Source organism: Epinephelus lanceolatus, chromosome 8 (genome assembly GCF_041903045.1).
Source record: "Epinephelus lanceolatus isolate andai-2023 chromosome 8, ASM4190304v1, whole genome shotgun sequence".
Lineage (NCBI taxonomy): Eukaryota > Metazoa > Chordata > Actinopteri > Perciformes > Serranidae > Epinephelus > Epinephelus lanceolatus.
Genome location: NC_135741.1, coordinates 7,192,512 through 7,210,467, shown reverse-complemented (window position 1 = coordinate 7,210,467; position 17,956 = coordinate 7,192,512). Strand labels below are relative to the sequence as shown.

At 43.1% G+C, this 17,956-nt stretch overlaps 1 protein-coding gene across 4 annotated transcripts in view; it reads left to right on the top strand.

Moving 5' to 3' along the window:
- Positions 1 to 16,300, top strand: part of mical1 (microtubule associated monooxygenase, calponin and LIM domain containing 1) — a 39,156-nt gene extending 22,856 nt beyond the window's left edge. For all 4 annotated transcript variants that reach the window (XM_078169783.1, XM_078169784.1, XM_078169785.1 and 1 more), the window contains 11 exons: positions 813 to 919; positions 1,208 to 1,264; positions 1,346 to 1,574; positions 5,813 to 5,880; positions 6,171 to 6,960; positions 7,069 to 7,187; positions 7,263 to 7,376; positions 8,964 to 9,057; positions 11,078 to 11,171; positions 11,469 to 11,542; positions 14,922 to 16,300. In XM_078169783.1, the coding sequence (XP_078025909.1) occupies positions 813 to 919; positions 1,208 to 1,264; positions 1,346 to 1,574; positions 5,813 to 5,880; positions 6,171 to 6,960; positions 7,069 to 7,187; positions 7,263 to 7,376; positions 8,964 to 9,057; positions 11,078 to 11,171; positions 11,469 to 11,542; positions 14,922 to 15,115 (1,940 nt within the window). In that variant the 3' untranslated portion in view covers positions 15,116 to 16,300. The remainder of the gene's footprint in view (positions 1 to 812; positions 920 to 1,207; positions 1,265 to 1,345; positions 1,575 to 5,812; positions 5,881 to 6,170; positions 6,961 to 7,068; positions 7,188 to 7,262; positions 7,377 to 8,963; positions 9,058 to 11,077; positions 11,172 to 11,468; positions 11,543 to 14,921) is intronic.
- The last annotated feature ends 1,656 nt before the right edge of the window (positions 16,301 to 17,956 follow it).

The window sequence follows — 17,956 nt, the reverse complement described above, 5'->3', positions numbered from 1 at the left end:
CCCACTGAAATGTGTTTGCTGTTGAGAAGTGATCAAATCGCTGCTGTCTCTTTAAGAGCATGTTACCCAGAATTCATTTGGCTTAAGTGGCTAGTGCTGTGCTCAGAGCCCAGCCTCTACTGGTTGTGCTGCTCTCCTGCACTGAGCCAGCCCAGCAGCAGCAGACAGAGCAAACAGTCACCGTGTGGACCTGGCTTATCAGGTCTGATGGGACTAGCGTCTCTTGCAGGGGATCTACTATTCCTGCGCTGGAGGAGGATTGTCTTTGTAGCAGAGGTATTTTTACAGTCTTTGAAGCATGAGGAGTTTGTGCAGCTTGAATGTGAGCTCAACGGTATGAGGCAGTGAATGAGCTGAAGTGGGTGTGATATACGCTCTCTGTGTCTGCGATGCTGTGCTGCTCTGCTTGGGATCCGCTGACTGATGTGCAGGCAGGAGGGAGCTGTCATTCTCCGGTAACCTTATCTGAATGATGAAAGGGTGGGAGTGGTAGAGCAGAGCAGGAGCTGAAGAGTTTTTATGTGGATTGACAAGTTAAATTCAGCTGCTGTGGCGATACAGAAAATACAAGTAAGAGGGATTATTTATATTTCTGACAGAGTATCCAACATAAAAGGATGTACCTTGAAGATATTTTAAATAAGAAGGCACAATCAGAGTATTTGAAGCAGCTGCATGCAGAGATGCAAGTAGGCCAACAATAACGCTCAGGTGTCTTCAGGTTTGCAGCCTGGTGTAATGGTTAGACAAACTGAATTTGGTGTGTGTCCCTCTCTGACATTTTTCTCACTCTCATTCTCTGTTGGCTACAGACCCTGCAGCCTTCCTGCCGTCATCCAAGCCTCTGAGTCTCTCCCAGACACAGTCAGCTGTCTTTTTCCTGAACAAGCTGAAGCACAACTCTCTGCAAAGACGCAAGGTACGCCCACTGTGACAGCGATTTCACTGTTTACACAGCACAGAGAAATGTTTGATAAAGATATTTTCAAACACGCTGGCCTATTGGCTGGAGTTCACGTCTGGGCCTTCAGTCTGTGTTCTCGCGCTGTCTGTGACTCACTTCTGTTATTTCAGGGGCAATTTGATAGATGTTATTTCAAGGGAATTGGTTTTTAGTCAGTCATTAAAAGGGTGTGAAATGCTTGTTTGAATGTTCTCCATATAATCAACATAATGAGGTTAATAGTTTTTCTTATCTGCTCTGCAGGAAAAGCTGGCAGCTGAGAAAAGAGAAAGAGAGACAAGGATGGAAGATGAGGCCAGTGTGAGTTGTGTTTGAAGCTCTCTGTGCTGATTTGTTCTCTTTTTCCAATGTGGCTTTACTGAATTTATCTTCTTCCCTCAGACGGCGGTGCCTCCTGTGTCCCCTGAGCTCAGTCCTACACCTGCTCCTGCTCCTGAACCTGAGCCTGAACCGATGACAAACAGTGAGGAGTGTTACTTCTGTGGTCAGAGGGTCTATGTGCTGGAGCGCATCAGTGCCGAGGGCAAGTTCTTCCATCGGAGCTGCTTCACCTGCCACCAGTGCGGCATCACACTCAGACTGGGAGGATACACCTTCCACCAGACTACAGGTAAGAACTTACTATCAGACAAGACAAGGTCAAAACCTAGCATATGGTTGGACCATGTATGAAGCGCTAGAAGTGCTGGTATTCACACAGTCACAGGCTTTGCCCCACTGTCATGTCCATACCAAGCCCCCAGGAACAGCGCTGGGCTTTGAAGGCAATTTTATATAGAGGTCAAAAGTGGAATTACACTGTCTGGGTTCATCACTTTTTCCAATGACTTACTTTGGGAGAGAGAGCATTTTTGAGCATCACAACCCCCACAAAATTAATTCACATCAGGATTTGATCCATTTGGTCTGGTAACATTTCAAAAGTCTAGAAGAGCCACACTATTGAGGCATTTTATCGCCATTCACGTTAGCGGAGTGCTAAACCAGCCGCTCAGCTTCTGTATGTCTCTACTGAGCTTGCTCTATGGGCCCCTCAGTGTGGTTGATCTGGGTAATTTCATACTGCAGAAATAGAGCTTTTTTGGCTTCATGTGTCACTGAGCAACTTTCATAGGAATGAACAGGGGGCCCTGCCTCTACGCTGTATCCAGGTCTCTTTATACATCCATGGTAGATACATGTTAAAATAACAGTGGTCGACTTCTAGTTGCAGGTTGTTACTAAGGTGGTGGCACCCGTTTAGACATCTTATTTCCACCTTCTCCCGTTGGCTGTACCTGGTCCGACATTGTGATCAAATCATGCATTTAACTATTCTTGTGTCATACAGACAGCTTTTCCTCAAACAAACTGACCCTTCGCTAAGTCCTGCCCCCAGACCCAGACTGACTCTAATGCAGTCATTTCAGATTTCCTTCATTTTCAGGCTGGTTTTGTGGATTTGGAGCTAAATGTTGTTGTGTATTAATGATACTCGTTACCTGGAGAGGTTGGAAAAAGATATACGTTTCTTCCCTGTTCCAAAACCAAAATCAAACCCTGAAAAGTGTAGGGTTAGCTAGCTAGCTACTGAAGATATAGCCTACTGAATGTATACACATGCTGCTTTTGCTTGTTAATGATTGTAACAGTGAAACAAAGACCGACCCTGCTGTACAGGAACCAGTGAAGGGAAGCAGGGAAACTTTGTGATATTGAACCAGCTGTGTGTCATCACAGTGTGTGCAGATGAACATTGTTTGACTTCAGCAGCACGGGGGCGAAGCCAAACACCGTTCATCTGCACACACTGTGATGACACACAGCTGGTTCAATATCAGTGAAGTTTCCCTTTATATTCATTGTCTTGTGTGGCGATCAGCAGTGATGTGGTGGTTCACTTTTACACTGTGATCTGTAGCCTATAGTTCGGCTTTAGCTTCTAACTATCTTTGTCTTTTTAACTTGTTGTTGCTGCTGAGTCAGTTTGACATTCTGGATATATCCTTCAAACACAGACTGTAGACCCCTCTGTCTGCTTCTGAGTTGTTGCTCATCTGATAATAGCAATGTGTTTTCCTACGCTGTGACCAGAGAGTGTGTTCTAAGCATTTTATTAAATTTTACTCATGTAGCAGCTAGGTAGCTGGCTAATTCCACCATGCTATCATGCTACACTGGTTACAGAAAATGAGGAATACAGTAAAACAGGACTGTCAGCAAACTTTTTTGTCCACCTGCCACTGTGGTTGGTGGATTCCAAAATCTACAAGTCAATCATTAGATAAGAATTGCTGTTTTTTGGCTGTTGAGTGATGCAGATTTAGCAGCCACTTGCATATTTTACCAGCGTTTGGCTGGTGGCTGATGCTAATTTATAACCCTGACTCGGCTCAGTTTTGCCTATTCATTTTGAAAGAGCAATGGTCAATAGTGGAACATGGACATTTACATCGTTATTCACTCCCACCAATGGCGTAACTTCATCACACATCATTTCTTGTGTCTGTGTTACATGGGGTTCACCATTGCCCGAGCTACTAGCGGCCATCTTGCATCCATTCATTTCAATGGGAGAAGTGAACGTTGGCACAGACTATGACCAATCTATCGCTCCCAAAATCAAAGTAAATATTTGGCCCATTTTCACATACACTGCCTGGCCAAAAAAAAAGTCACCACCAAAAAAAAAGGTCATACACTCTAATATTTCGTTGGACCACCTTTAGCTTTGATTACGGCACGCATTCGCTGTGGCATTGTTTCGATAAGCTTCTGCAATGTCACAAGATTTATTTCCATCCAGTGTTGCATTAATTTTTCACCAAGATCTTGCATTGATGTTGGTAGAGTCTGACCGCTGCGCAAAGCCTTCTCCAGCACATCCCAAAGATTCTCAATGGGGTTAAGGTCTGGACTCTGTGGTGGCCAATCCATGTGTGAAAATGATGTCTCATGCTCCCTGAACCAGTCTTTCACAATTTGAGCCCGATGAATCCTGGCATTGTCATCTTGGAATATGCCCGTGCCATCAGGGAAGAAAAAATCCATTGATGGAATAACCTGGTCATTCAGTATATTCAGGTAGTCAGCTGACCTCATTCTTTGAGCACATACTGTTGCTGAACCTAGACCTGACCAACTGCAGCAACCCCAGATCATAACACTGCCCCCACAGGCTTGTACAGTAGGCACTAGGCATGATGGGTGCATCACTTCATCTGCCTCTCTTCTTACCCTGATGCGCCCATCACTCTGGAACAGGGTAAATCTGGACTCATCAGACCACATGACCTTCTTCCATTGCTCCAGAGTCCAATCTTTATGCTCCCTAGCAAATTGAAGCCTTTTTTTCCGGTTAGCCTCACTGATTAGTGGTTTTCTTAGGGCTACACAGCTGTTCAGTCCCAATCCCTTGAGTTCCCTTCGCATTGTGCGTGTGGAAATGTTCTTACTTTCACTATTAAACATAGCCCTGAGTTCTACTGTTGTTTTTCTTCGATTTGATCTCACCAAACGTTTAAGTGATCGCCGATCACGATCATTGAGGATTTTTTTCCGGCCACATTTCTTCCTCGAAGACGATGGGTCCCCACTATCCTTCCAGTTTTTAATAATGCGTTGGACAGTTCTTAACCCAATTTTAGTAGTTTCTGCAATCTCCTTAGATGTTTTCTCTGCTTGATGCATGCCAATGATTTGACCCTTCTCAAACAGACTAACATCTTTTCCACGACCACGGGATGTGTCTTTCGACGTGGTTGTTTAGGAAATGAGAAGCAACTCATTGCACCAGTTGGGGTTAAATAACTTGTTGCCAGCTGAAAGATAATCGCCCATGCAGTAATTATCCAATAGGAGGCTCGTACCTATTTGCTTAGTTAAATCCAGGTGGCGACTTTTTTTTTGGCCAGGCAGTGTATCTCACAAACATTTTGACACTGAGTAGCTGTATTTTTAGGACAGACAAATCAGGAGAGAATTAATTTTGTTTGAAACCTGTCTCTGTCTCAGCAGCAAATCTGGCAACAATTAAAATGATCTTGCACTGGGTTGATAGCAGATATTTAGATAGCAGATAAAAACCAGGGGCAAACTAAGGAACGAACATTACATTTTTATTGTATATAGTGTTTTACGATACGATACGATACAGTATACTTTGTAGTCTCTGTAGGAAAATTTGTCCTGGACTCAGGAGCTGCACAGATATTGCTGCCTCACACTAATAATAACAATAAGAATAATATTGCTTTGAATCTGTTTTCATCCATTCCACACGGCATTAACAACACATAAAATGAGGTGGGGGGATGTGGGTGAGAGACAACTGCACCCACTTAGGAGACCTGAAGTGTACCATTTCATATCATTGGCACATCTTGTATTGCCTTATCTTTTGTCATAGTGTATCTTTGACAAAAACACGTCCTCAATAGGTATTGTAATTCACAATTGTTTCCTAATATCTGTCCATGTTTGGTGTAATATCTGTTCTTTTATTATCCCTTTTTAGCAGCCTCTTGTTTGCTTAATCCTCAATTTAAGCGCTTAATGCTCTGTTGAGTATAAAGCACTTGTATTTCTGGTTTCAACAGCTATCGCACCTGTGGTATAATGTGTTCTCTCAAAATCTGAATATTTGCTACAATTTGCGTTCGCTGCACTAAGCGAAGCACCACTTATTAATTTATTTGTGTAATTAATAATTTGCACTGAGACCCTTTTTTAAAGGGGTTTCTGTGTAGACTGAGAGGACATTAATCATTTATGACAACAGCAGGCTTTTTTCGTCTTTAGCACGTCAACATTCACTTGTCTCTGACTTTTCAACTCCGTTGATTGTTTTCGCCTGTGATGTCCCCTCAGGGAGGTTTTTCTGTGAGCTGCACTCTGAAGAACTGGAGCTGGAAAACGGGGCTGAAACATCTTGTAAGGTGGGTCACTGAGCAGAGCAGATGTAAGCCGTTCTGTTGCTCGCTGCTCCAGACTCCATGTGCGTTCGTAATGCCCGTGTTACACAATCCTCTGTTGCATGATACGTCATCCTTACGGTGTCTGGTCTGATGTCGTCAGCCTGCAGGGCTCAGAGCAGTTACACACAACTAATGAGGATGTTTATGTCAAAGTGTGTGTAGTCTAAAGGAGCAAAAAATATTAAACAGGGATTTGTGCTCTTTCTTTTCCCCTTGTTAATTATTTTTTTCAATGCTGTTTCTGTATTCAGGATAACGAAGGAACCCACAAAGGGACAAATGAAGAGAACAGGCTTTCCAGTGATGATTACACACCATCTCCATCAGATGAGGAGTATGACCACACTCTGGACTGTGGTCCCTCTGCTCACTCACAGTCACATAAACCTGAAGGACAGGACCACCATATACTTAAATCCAAAGAAGAGTCGGAAGAACCGCATAAATCAAAATCTCCCACGCATCCTCCATCTAAAACTGAGGAGGAGACAGTGCCCTACCCTGTCCCCAAGCCCCGCCTCTCTCAGCAGACCACACCCAGCCCTCAGCCCTCCCCTCCAGTACCAAAACCTCGCACAGTCCACCTTTTTAACCCCTCCGCTCCAGAAAAACATCCATCTCCAACCCCTACAAAGGAGATCTCCAAGGCAGCACCTGACTCCCGTCCCAAGCAGTCACTCCGAAAGCTTCAGCTGACCGATGAGGAGAAAAGCCAACTCGTGAACCTTCAGAGCCTCAGCGCCGACTCGGACTCAGAGACTCCTGGTGGATCCTCCTCCTGCTCCTCTTCCTCCGCAACTGCAGGTGGTCCAAGTCCTCCCAAGCCAGAAGGCCTGGATGGGCAGGAAGAGGAGGGCTACTGGAGCGGGAGCACAGCTAGTCACGTTCGGGAGAAGAGGAATCGACGCTGCTTCAGGAGAAAAGAGATGCCAAGTGGGCAGACCAGGGTACGGTCCAAGTTTTCTCCCTGGAATCTGTCCTCGCCGAGGATCAGCAGAGACACCCGGCTCAGTGTCCTCATTAATCATCCAGGGAGAGTGGGTAAGTAAGAACTCATCTCCTCTGTGATCTCTGGTGGAGAAAAAGGTTGCAGGGGGAAAACCTCTGCTGTGTAACACTTTATACATCTTCCTTGTATTTTTCCCACAGAGACAACATTCAGACACGCTCACAGCACCTCAGAGGAGGGTGTCGATGGAGATGATGACGACGATGACGACGATGATGACATGTTTGGGCGAGATGATGTTGACTTGTTTGATGAGAAAGTAAGGACAGATGATGTTTTCAGTATACATGATAGCGAGCTGCTACATTTTATAATACTGACCCTTTGTCTGTAGTTTCAGACGATGCCATCAGACCCTGTCGAGGCTGAGAAGATGGAGTTGATAAAGATGAGGACGCTGGAGCGGCGAGCCAAGATGAGTGAATTACAGCGCTTGCGCAAAGCCCAGGTCAGTGGCTAGCTTTCTTATCTATCTATATTTTATTAGTCAATTGCTCAACCTCCCTAAATGAAGCAATGAACTTCTGGATGAATATACACGCTTATTGCTCATAAATTTATCAACACATCGAGGTTAAGTGAAGCAATTTCTCCTGTTTTCAGAATATTTGTTGTTTGGTAAAGTGGAAATAGACACAGTTTGCTTTAACGTATAATGAAGTACATGTTGACCAAATGAATTCAAGTTGTTTTAATGAAGAAGTCAGTCAGTAATTAGCCTTTTGTCATCATACCATGAGCAACCATGGTCTGATTTCATGCTGCACACTGTGTAAGGAGCTCTCCACACAACAACATACTACCAGGAGTTGCTGAGGAGTTTCATCTACAGCTCACCTGCTCCTTCTCCCATAACTCCCTGCAATATTTAAAACTTATCCACTGTAAACAGAAATGCTCATTATGACCATGTCCCGTTTTGTAGACACACTATTGATGAACAATTGCTGGGACAAATTAGATTCCTGTGGCTTCTTCACAATAAAAGTCTCCCATTTTTACACCAGTTGAATGCTATAATGTGAAGCTGCAGCAGGGGGGAATGTTTAGCTAGCATTAGCAGTAACTTGATAAACTGATACAGCAGTAGGAAGAGTAAAATAACTAACATAAGATAAAAATTAAAACAGTAAAACTAAGAAACAATAAAATCTACTCATCATGGTAAATGATTATGGAATATAAATATACTGAATGGCTACTGCAGAAAAATGGCGACCATAACTGCCATCATGAATACAGGTGTGATTTACTGATTTAACTTTAAAGTTATACTAAGCAGGATTTTCCTACAGAAAAAAAAACACGTATAGACCCTTATAGAAGTAATCCCTCTCAATCATCGTCACACACTTCCTACTAGAAGTCCGAACTAAAAATGTGGTGTGGACTGGTGGCTGGAGAGCTGCCAGTTCACCTCCTGGGCACTGCTGAGGTGCCCTTGAGTAAGGCACTGAACCCCCAACTGCTCGGGTCACCCATCCATGGTAGCTTCCTCTAAGTCCTGTTTGTGCGTGTGTGTGTATTTTGGGCCTGTGTGTATATGACAACAGAGTCAAAAAATTGATCAGTGAAGTACATCTTCTTAGACAAACCCACCAATACAACGGCTGTCTGACCCCTTCTACAATGCTACACTGTGGTGAATGAATGAGACCAGATGTAGCAGAAATCCACTTCTTAATTCATAAGACAGGATTGACTTTATAAATAACAAGATATAACTCTTATCCTAACTTCAACCACCTCTCTTTTGACATAATACTTCATAGCTAGCTAATTGCTAACTTACAGGCCAAAGAGCGAAGGTGGCTGATCACGGACTGACATGTAGGTATGGTGGGGAAGTCATGTAGCTGCTCCAGCTGCAGTTGTACCGCCACGAAAACGACAGTGAATCTGGGTTTGGCTTTCACTTTCACTTTGGCTGGCGATACTGTTTACAAACAGTAAACAACAATCACTGCCCAGTAGACATATAATGAATTCCTCAGAATCTGCTTCTCTCACTCTGTCTTGTCTCTGTGCTCCACAGTCCATCCAGAGGAGACTGGAGGAGATCGAGGTGACCTTCAAGGAGTTGGAGGATAAAGGTGTTTTGCTGGAGCGAACTCTGCGAGGAGAGGCTGGTAAGATGTGTGGTTTTTCATTCCTGATATACTAACGGCTCCTTGTTCACATTAATTAATAAAAGAAATAGGTTTATGTTTTTTTAAACGGCAGAACGGTTTAAACTGATTGTAACTAGGGCTGCACAATATGAGGAGAACATACGATAACATTGTTGAGTATCTTGACAATGATGGGGTGCCCAGTGGCTCAGTAGGTAGGGTGGGTGCCCCATGTACAAAGGCAGTGTCCTTGCTGCAGCCCCCTGTTGCACGACATCCCCGCCCTTTCTCCCCAGTTAACACATCAAAACTGTCCTGTCATTAAAGGCAAAAAAGCCACACAAAAAAGGATTATCGTGACAATGATTTTACATACTGATTTTACTGGTAAATTACAACGTAATGAAAACAAGTTAATTTCAGTATTTTTTTTATTGAACAACTCAAACATTTCACTTCAAGACAGGTGGCACCAATAAAAAAAGAATGATAGTTACATTTTAAAGTGCAATTTTCTACTGATACTCTCTTTGGGTCGTAAGCCTTCTCCTGGTTGGGGAGAGTTACTGCCTCAAGCGAGGGAGTTCAAGTATCTCGGGGTCTTGTTCACCAGTGAGGGTGGAATGGAGCGTGAGATGGGTCGGCGGGTCGGTGCGGCATCTGCAGTGATGCGGGCACTGCGCGTTAGAGATAGGGTAAGGAGCTTTGACATCCGGAGGGAGCTCGGAGTAGAGCCGCTGCTCCTCTACATCGAAAGGGGTCAATTGAGGTGGCTCGGGCATCTGATCAGGATCCTCCTGGGCGCCTCCCGCTGGAGGTGTTCCGGGCACATCCCACTGGTAGGAGGCCCCGGGGCAGAACCAGAACACGCTGGAGGGATTATATAGCTCATCTGGCCTGGGAATGCCTTGGGGTCCCCCACGAGGAGCTGGAAAGTGTTGCTGGGGAGAGGGACGTCTGGGGTGCTTTGCTTGGCCTGCTGCCCCCCCGACCCGGCCCCAGATAAGCGGATGAAAATGGATGGATGGATGGATGGATGGATGGACTCTCTTTGTGGATGAACTGCACTATCACAGCCTTTCGTGATGTGTTAATCGTGCATGTTGACATCATGATGACAATTTAAAAAGCCATGTATACTGCACAGATATATCAACAGTACAAACACATTGGCACAAAAATAATACAGTGCAATACACAAACCAAATAAAAAACTACACATGTATGATTGTCTGGGACGGTTTCAGTATTTAAATAAGTCTCTCATGTCTCATTTAATATTGCATTTTTCCCAGTTCTTTATAAATGTGTTCTCTTTTACTCTCAAAACGTATGTCAACTTTTCCATCACTAAAATTTCATGGACAATTTCCAGCCAGTGTTCCTGTTTTGGGGGTTTTCTCTTTGAGCCAGTGCCTTGTAATGGCTTTCTTACTTGTTACTGCATCTAAATAACTATTTTAATCACAATGTCTTTGCAGCCCTGGTTTTAACACAGGTTTTATGCCCCCGCCACATCACCAAAAGTTGTTAAATGCTAGAAGAAGATGGTGGCGTTTCTAGCTAACCGTAATGAAGTCTTCTTTCTTCTGGACAAAAAAAATCAACAGCAGCTCATTTGTGTTTTTGTTTTTCAAAGCACAAGATAAACAGAAGACTATGTGCTCTGCAAATGGTAGATAAACTTTTGTATCATAAACACTGGGTGTTTTCATAACTGGTTATAATGCACACTGAACATGCTGTACTGAAAATACATGCATGTATATTGATGGGGTTAAAATGTTTCTTTCTTTCTGAGTCAGCTGAATTCATACGAAATAGCCTCCAGCGTTGTAGAGATGCATATTAGCTTGAGGACTGTTTCTCTATGGACACACTCACTGACTAATGGATGCATTGTCACACACAGCACACCACTGTGTCGAAGAATTTCCATAAAAACCTGTCTGTCGTTTTTTTTTTTTGTTTTTTTTTCCAACTTTCTAAACAAACATCACACACAGAAACCCAAACATTGTGTTTTATCTACCTCCAGGCAGCAGCGGCTCCCCTGAAATGATAGAGCACTGGATCCAACTCGTCCACGAGAAGAACGCGTTGGTGTCTGAGGAGTCTGACCTCATGGTGGCGTGAGTCTACACCTTCTGAATTCATACAGCGATGCACAGTAGGGGCCTGTGTAGTCACGCTGGGAACACAACACAGCTTTTGTGCCGAGTAGAAGCGAAGCTGTTATGTGGCTGCTGTGTAGACACATAACAGCAGACTTCCACATCAAAACACTGCGGTTACTGTTTGTTCTCACCTCGGCAGCAACCAATCTTCTTTACAGTCAGACTCTATTTGTCATGAAGCCTCATGATGACCTGCAGCTACAGCAGGATGCAATGTCGACATGACTCAGCTGATGTTTGCTTTTCTCCTAGGTCCCGACAGCTGGAGCTCGAAGACAAGCAGAGCATGCTGGAGTTGGAGCTCAGGAAATACATGGAGTTGACTGGTGTGTACTTTAGTGTGCACACACACATAGGCACATTTGTTGTTAAAGCTTCTTGAACAGGCCTATTGATTTTGAAGCAGTTAGAAGAGAGCAAGCCAACTTAGAAACCAGCAGCGGTTGTGGTTAGCCAAGGCTGTTGAGACAATTACTGCATGTGTCCTCTTCTAATGAGAACATCAGTGCTTTTTCATTGTGGCCCTGTTCACCCAATCCTGCAGACAGACTCTGCATTCTGTTGTCCACCATATTGGCCCCAATATAAGACAATATCTGTTCATGGAAGTTACATTGGAATGAGTGTGAATCGTCCTAGGGCAAAATCTGTGGCTGCCAAAGGGAGGACAAGACATCTGTCTCTGAAGCAATTTCAATATAAGAGATGGAAGACAAAATTCAGTCTCTGTCTTCTGCAAACACACTCTCTAAAGGTCAGTTGAAGCTAATGTGAGGCTCAGCAGTCACTTCAAACACACGGAGCAGCAGCAAAGTGCGAGTTGCCATAATAATAGTATTTTTCTGTGGCGGGGAGGTGTGTTCATGTGTTTCAGGCAGGAAGAGATTCTTTGGAACATCAGTCAACATGTCACAGGAGTCAAAGGACTCGTTCTACTAACTGGCTGCTGGTATTCTCTGATTCTCTGAAATGGTTTGGAATTAACAGAAGATTTTTGAAAGGTTTTCAAAATGTATTACAGAAAAAATAATGCTTTAAAAAATCAACGCTTATTAATCGTGTTCCGTGGTGACCTGGTGCATCATTGAAGGCCCTGTGAATGAACATTTACATTTAAAAAACGCTCAGATGGAACTGTTGATAGAAGCACCGTTCTCTGTTATTTCTCCAGTAAGGAATTTTTGTACTATCAGAGCACTTAAAGCCTGAAATATCACCTCAATGCAAAGCATTTAGCAGCGAACACAGAGGTCTGAGCTGAGTCAGTCTACCTGTGACCAACTAACTAACTCTCTTACAAGTTTCGGTGGTAGAGGACAGGAGGACAATTTTGCCCAAAATCCAACAGCTTTACTACAACACATCTGCTATACATCTGCCAAAATTCATTTGAATGAAATTTTTTAAATACTTTCACAGCAAAAATTGATGTATGTGATTAATTAACTGTTAATTAATCACATTACTAATTACCTCCGCCAGGAAGGTTATGTTTTCGCTGGCGTTCGTCTGTTTGTCTGCAAAATAACTCAAAAAGTTCTGAACGGATTTTGATGAAATTTTCAGGAAAGGTTGATAATGGGACAAGGACCAGAAGTGGATAAAATAATAAAATGGCGGGAAATCTGAGCTGCTTGGTGGAGGTCTGCGCTCTCCGAGTGCTTTTCTAGTTTAGAATGAGTACATATATTGTGTTAAGCTAACGTTAGCTTGCTTTTATCGTTGCCCTACTTGGCAAGCTGCAGTGCAAATCTAAGGATTTGTCCTCTTTATGAGGGTCACAGACTCACATGGATCTCCATCTCCTTGTGTCCAGTCCCAAAGTGTCCTCCTGACCATTTTCTATGCAGATTTTAAGGTACAGATTACTTCACAGCCAAACAGCAGTTAAGCTAAGGACAGGTGATTTGGGGATGCCAAGAAAAAAATATTTAAAAAGCACTAAGCTTCAAAAAGCACTCTGCCTGATCGGGGAAGGAAGAGCGGTGCCCACTTTGTGTGACTCGGGCCCTAAAGAGTATTTCTGCCTTGGAGGACATCGATACATAAATCCCAGTACAAATAAGTATCTCTCGGAAACTTAACTTTGGGAGACTTTTCAGCAGGACTACTTTGAGGGTGCTTTAAATCTTCAAAAAGAATAAGTTAGACCTCTTCTACTTGAGGAGATGCAGGTCAGAGTTGGTTTACAAGATGAAATTTAGACTTTACACCAGTTCCTCTGTGTTAAATGTACATCTGTGTAATATTTGTGATTTAAACTTGCAGTCACTGATCTTTTTGGCCACATGGGGGCAGCAGAAACAAGTTGTGGACCCAGCACTGACATATTATCACCTTTTTAAGCAGATACAGAACAACGTAAGCATTCATCTGTAGACATGTTTGTGTCCACCTGATGAATGTTAGTCTAGTATTCACACCTCCTTTACCTCTGTTTTTGGTTGTACCAACTCCAGAGGGAAATATTTGGCTGTTTAAGGTGCTAAATTCTCAGCTGTGTTCACCAGCTAGCCTCTTACTGTGTCTGTTTGCAGTTTGATGCTGAGCAGGTAGTGTACAGTTGGATTTTATGGCATTTGCGCTAAAACCAGCTGCCTGCCACGGCCAAAACAATCCTGTGACAGTGGTAAGACTGAATCAAAACAGTACATTTGTGGGCCACGCAGCTGAACTATGAGGTGAAACACACTATAACGCTCCGGAAAGCTGTGCGGAGCTGCAGATTGAGGTGATAATTCTCATCACCCATCATATTTTTTTCACACTGTCATTGATCAGTGTTACAAAAATATTGATTGAAGCTGTTTTAAAGGAGCTGTTTGTGTCAGTCAGAGCAAATTTTTGATTCAGTGTCTGAATCATAGAGTCTGGGCCAGGACTGGAACTTGAATGGCACTAGTAAAAAAAAAAACATTCTTTTTATTGTTGCCAGGCAACCACTTCATCACCTCCTTACCCTATTCTTCCCATGTAATCAATCTACTGTTTTTTTGTTTTGTTTTCTCACAGTAACTAGTATCTAGTTCCTAAAATGTTGAGGCAGAGGGTGTTGTCTGTAGCTCTGGTTGAAGGTGAGAGTCTGTCAGCAGATAAACAGAGATCTGTGTGGGTACATGAGACCCTAAAACAGAGGGTGGATCATGGGGAGTACCACCAGTTGGTCCAGGAGCTTCTCCTCCATGATGGACGTTTCCAGGCATATTTTAGGATGACCAGGAGCAGTTTAACCTGCTGTCTATTGTTGGGGCGTATAGCTCTGGGTATCCAGCAGCCGCTACCACCAGTTTCTCCTCCATTGTTTAGTAACTGTAAACTTGTTGTCGTGACCACCACAGAAGGCCCGCCTCTCAAATCATCCAATTGGACAATGGGAAAAAACGGGGGCACTCTTCTGCTCTGAGTTGAAGCTTTTTAACTCGAGGAGTTCAGAGCGCTCTGGCAAAAACGCCAGGCACCTACAGCGCAGAAACGTGAGGCACATTGCAACACAAAAACAGCGAGCAACAAGCTTCATTGTCATTAAAAACAATTACAAAAAGCCGACTCCAACTGCTATAATGCTGTCTGTGTGATCAGGGCCACTTCATTCTCTGCTCCAGACACCATTACTTTATTACATCCTTGCATAACAAAAAGTGATGCTATATTAATGCTCTGATTGTCCCACACAGCTCCTTTAATCTGTGCATATGTGTTTAACAGATAAGACACCAGAGCAGCAGAAAGAAGAAGATCGTGTCCTTCAGCAGATGATTGACGTGGTGGACATGAGGGACTCCCTGGTGTCGTTCCTGGAGGAGAAGAGGCTGAAGGAGATAAGCGAGGAGCAGGAGGCCTTCTCCATCATGGAGGCCAAACGGCACTCAAAGGCAGGAGCTCAGGTTCACTGGGCGTAAGGCTGCATGAACCTGTACCTGTACGTACTGTGCAGTAGATGCACTCACGTCTACTGTGTGTGAGACTTGCTGCTTTCAGACTTGAGACTTAACTTTTGCAAAGCCAAAGATGATACAGAATTGTTGCGGAGGGAAGCCCACCACCAGCGGTCCCTCTGGGAGGAAGAGTGAAGGCTTATGGGCCAGAGGCTGAGTGAGCATCAGCTGCAGTCCGCCCCCTAGAGGGAGACATAAGCCTGGGGATCTGAGGCTTTGAGTTTACGTGTCCAATAACTCTCTGGCTAAGCCTTGCCTGTAGTGATAGTGGGGTCACAGCAACAGACCACAAATGAAAAAGGATCCCGAGTGTGTGCTGCACTATTGAGCAACAACCACACAGCAAATAATCATTGCCCAGCCTGGGACTTGACCTGGTTTTGGTGTCCGAAACATGTGACTCAAGTGCAAAGCCAAGACTACGCAGCATGAAACGACAGCGGTGTGGAGCCTGCAGCAGCTCTGGAGCTTTAGAGATAGATCTAGGTTGAAAGCACAGGATGGATGTTTTTGAAAATACTTTGATGTTCTCGTTTATTTTACTTGTGACATCATGAATAAGTGCTACAGTACACAATGACATATATACATATCATAATTCTATGTTTAATATTTGTACACTGAATTCTAGAAATATGACGGTGGAGAAGAAACTAAGGTAGTTAGAATATTAGAACTATTAAATTCTGTTATTAGATTTAATTTTATTATCCAGTTGCTTTTTCCTTTATGAATATTTTGGATTTTGTAGCATTTCCTCCTGTTCACCATGACCTCTTCCCGTTGGCACATTGGATAGTTAATCTCAGGGGTCGACCGTTCAGTCCTCTTGGGTCAGAGTTGGGGGTTTTTCACCGATGGCCTTCAACAAGTCGGCTGCTCTTTATAGTGGTGGTGTATTATACAAACACACGGGGATCTGGAGTTAAATGAGAAACAGACTTTATCGGACTGCTTCATCTATTTATAATTACCATCTTTAATCATTTGCAGGTGTTCCTATTCATGTGCTGGCAGAATTGCCGAAATCCAGACAAAGAGCAGTTTGTTGTTCGTGAAAAGGAGCCTTATACGTTCATTGTTCTGCTGCCATTTTGTGCCACCTGGACGGCACTTCACAGTATATCAAATAAAGATCACGCACTTTGATGTTTAGGTTTCATGTTTCTGATAATGCTCTGTGGTCTTTAGTGGTGCACATCCAGCCATCTCAGGTTTTTTGTTTGTCACTGCAGAACCTTGGCCCTTTATATAACTACAGCACGGTATACTGAAGTTACATAAAGGTTTTGACTGCCTGTGCTATTCTGTGTAACCTCTAGGGTGCACACTTGTCCCTTTAGATCGCCAGTAAACGCAATGAGATAGCAACACATGAGAAACTCAGTTTAGCAGAGATGGAAGAAGTATTCAGATCCTTTGCTTAGAGATAAACTGTGGAGGATTCTCCTTTAAAAAACAAACAATGTTTAGACTTATACAGAAGAGATGCCTCTCAAACATCACTAATGATCCTGAAAGTGTGTGATTGTGTTCTTTCCTGCAGAGACTTTTTCCCTCAGCCTACATTTTCTTATTTCCTTTTTATTTTCTGTGTTCGGGACATTTGGGGACATGTTCCCCGCAGCACACAGCTGATGTCAGGTCTATAAAAATGTAGGGGCCAGGTGCCAGACTGTCAGCAGCACATATCCAAGAGGCACAGTGCCAAAAAAAGCAAATATAGCTAAGCGAATCCAAAACGAGCAAATCTGGGGTCGACTTTCAACAGTAACCCCAGTCCTACAAAATACTCCACTTCAAGTTAAAGTCTTGCGTTCAAAATATAATTTAAGTAACAGCACAGAAGTATTGTCAGCATAACTTACTCACAATATTAAAAGGCAAAGTGCTCATTAAGCAGAAACACCCACCGAGTGTTACATTGTCTTAGAATGTTGGATCATTATTGCTGATGCTTCAATCAATCAATCAAACTTTGTTTATAGAGCACTTTTCATACAAAAGAAGCAGCCCAAAGTGCTTTACATAAAAACAATACAACAAACAATAGACACGAGAGATACCCCCCTTCTCCAACACATACTCACACACGCAGATTTTAAAACACTGAGGAAACGCTATCCTACACTCACCACTCTGAAGTGAGGAAACACCAGAGAGAACATAAAAATAACTGTATAAATTAAAATTCAGTAAAAAGGTAAAAATAATAAAATAAATGTGTATATAAGCAACATTTTAATGTCACTATGCATACTTTTTGGTGTTTTAATCTATTAAATATTTGTATTATCTTTATCTGCAAAGTAATTTTAACTGTCAGATAAATGTAGTCAAGTATAAAGTACAATATTTCACTCCCAAATGTCGGGAAGTAGAAGTATAAAGTACCGTGAATGGTATATTTTTCATACGATTTTATGTTACCATACTGCACCCACCAACTGTCACTGCACAGAAGGAAGCGTGCATCTACTCACAGACAACAGGCCTGTGCTCATGACAGTATGAGATGGAAATATTAATGGCGCAGTGATACAGTTGGTGGGTGTAGTTCAGTAGAAAGAAAATAGTTCCTACATGAAACTGCTCACAACAAGGTCTGTGGATTATCTTGAGTAACCAGGTCATGGTTTCTGGAAAGAGACATTGCTGTTGAGTTTTTCAAATCCATTTTTTGGCACTTTGAGCACCACAAGCCGAGTGCCATCTAGTTTCATCATAGCGGCACAAAGGCAGACATATCCCCAACATGACAACTCACAGGTAAGAGGAAAATATGTCCTTTGATTTTGGGGTGAA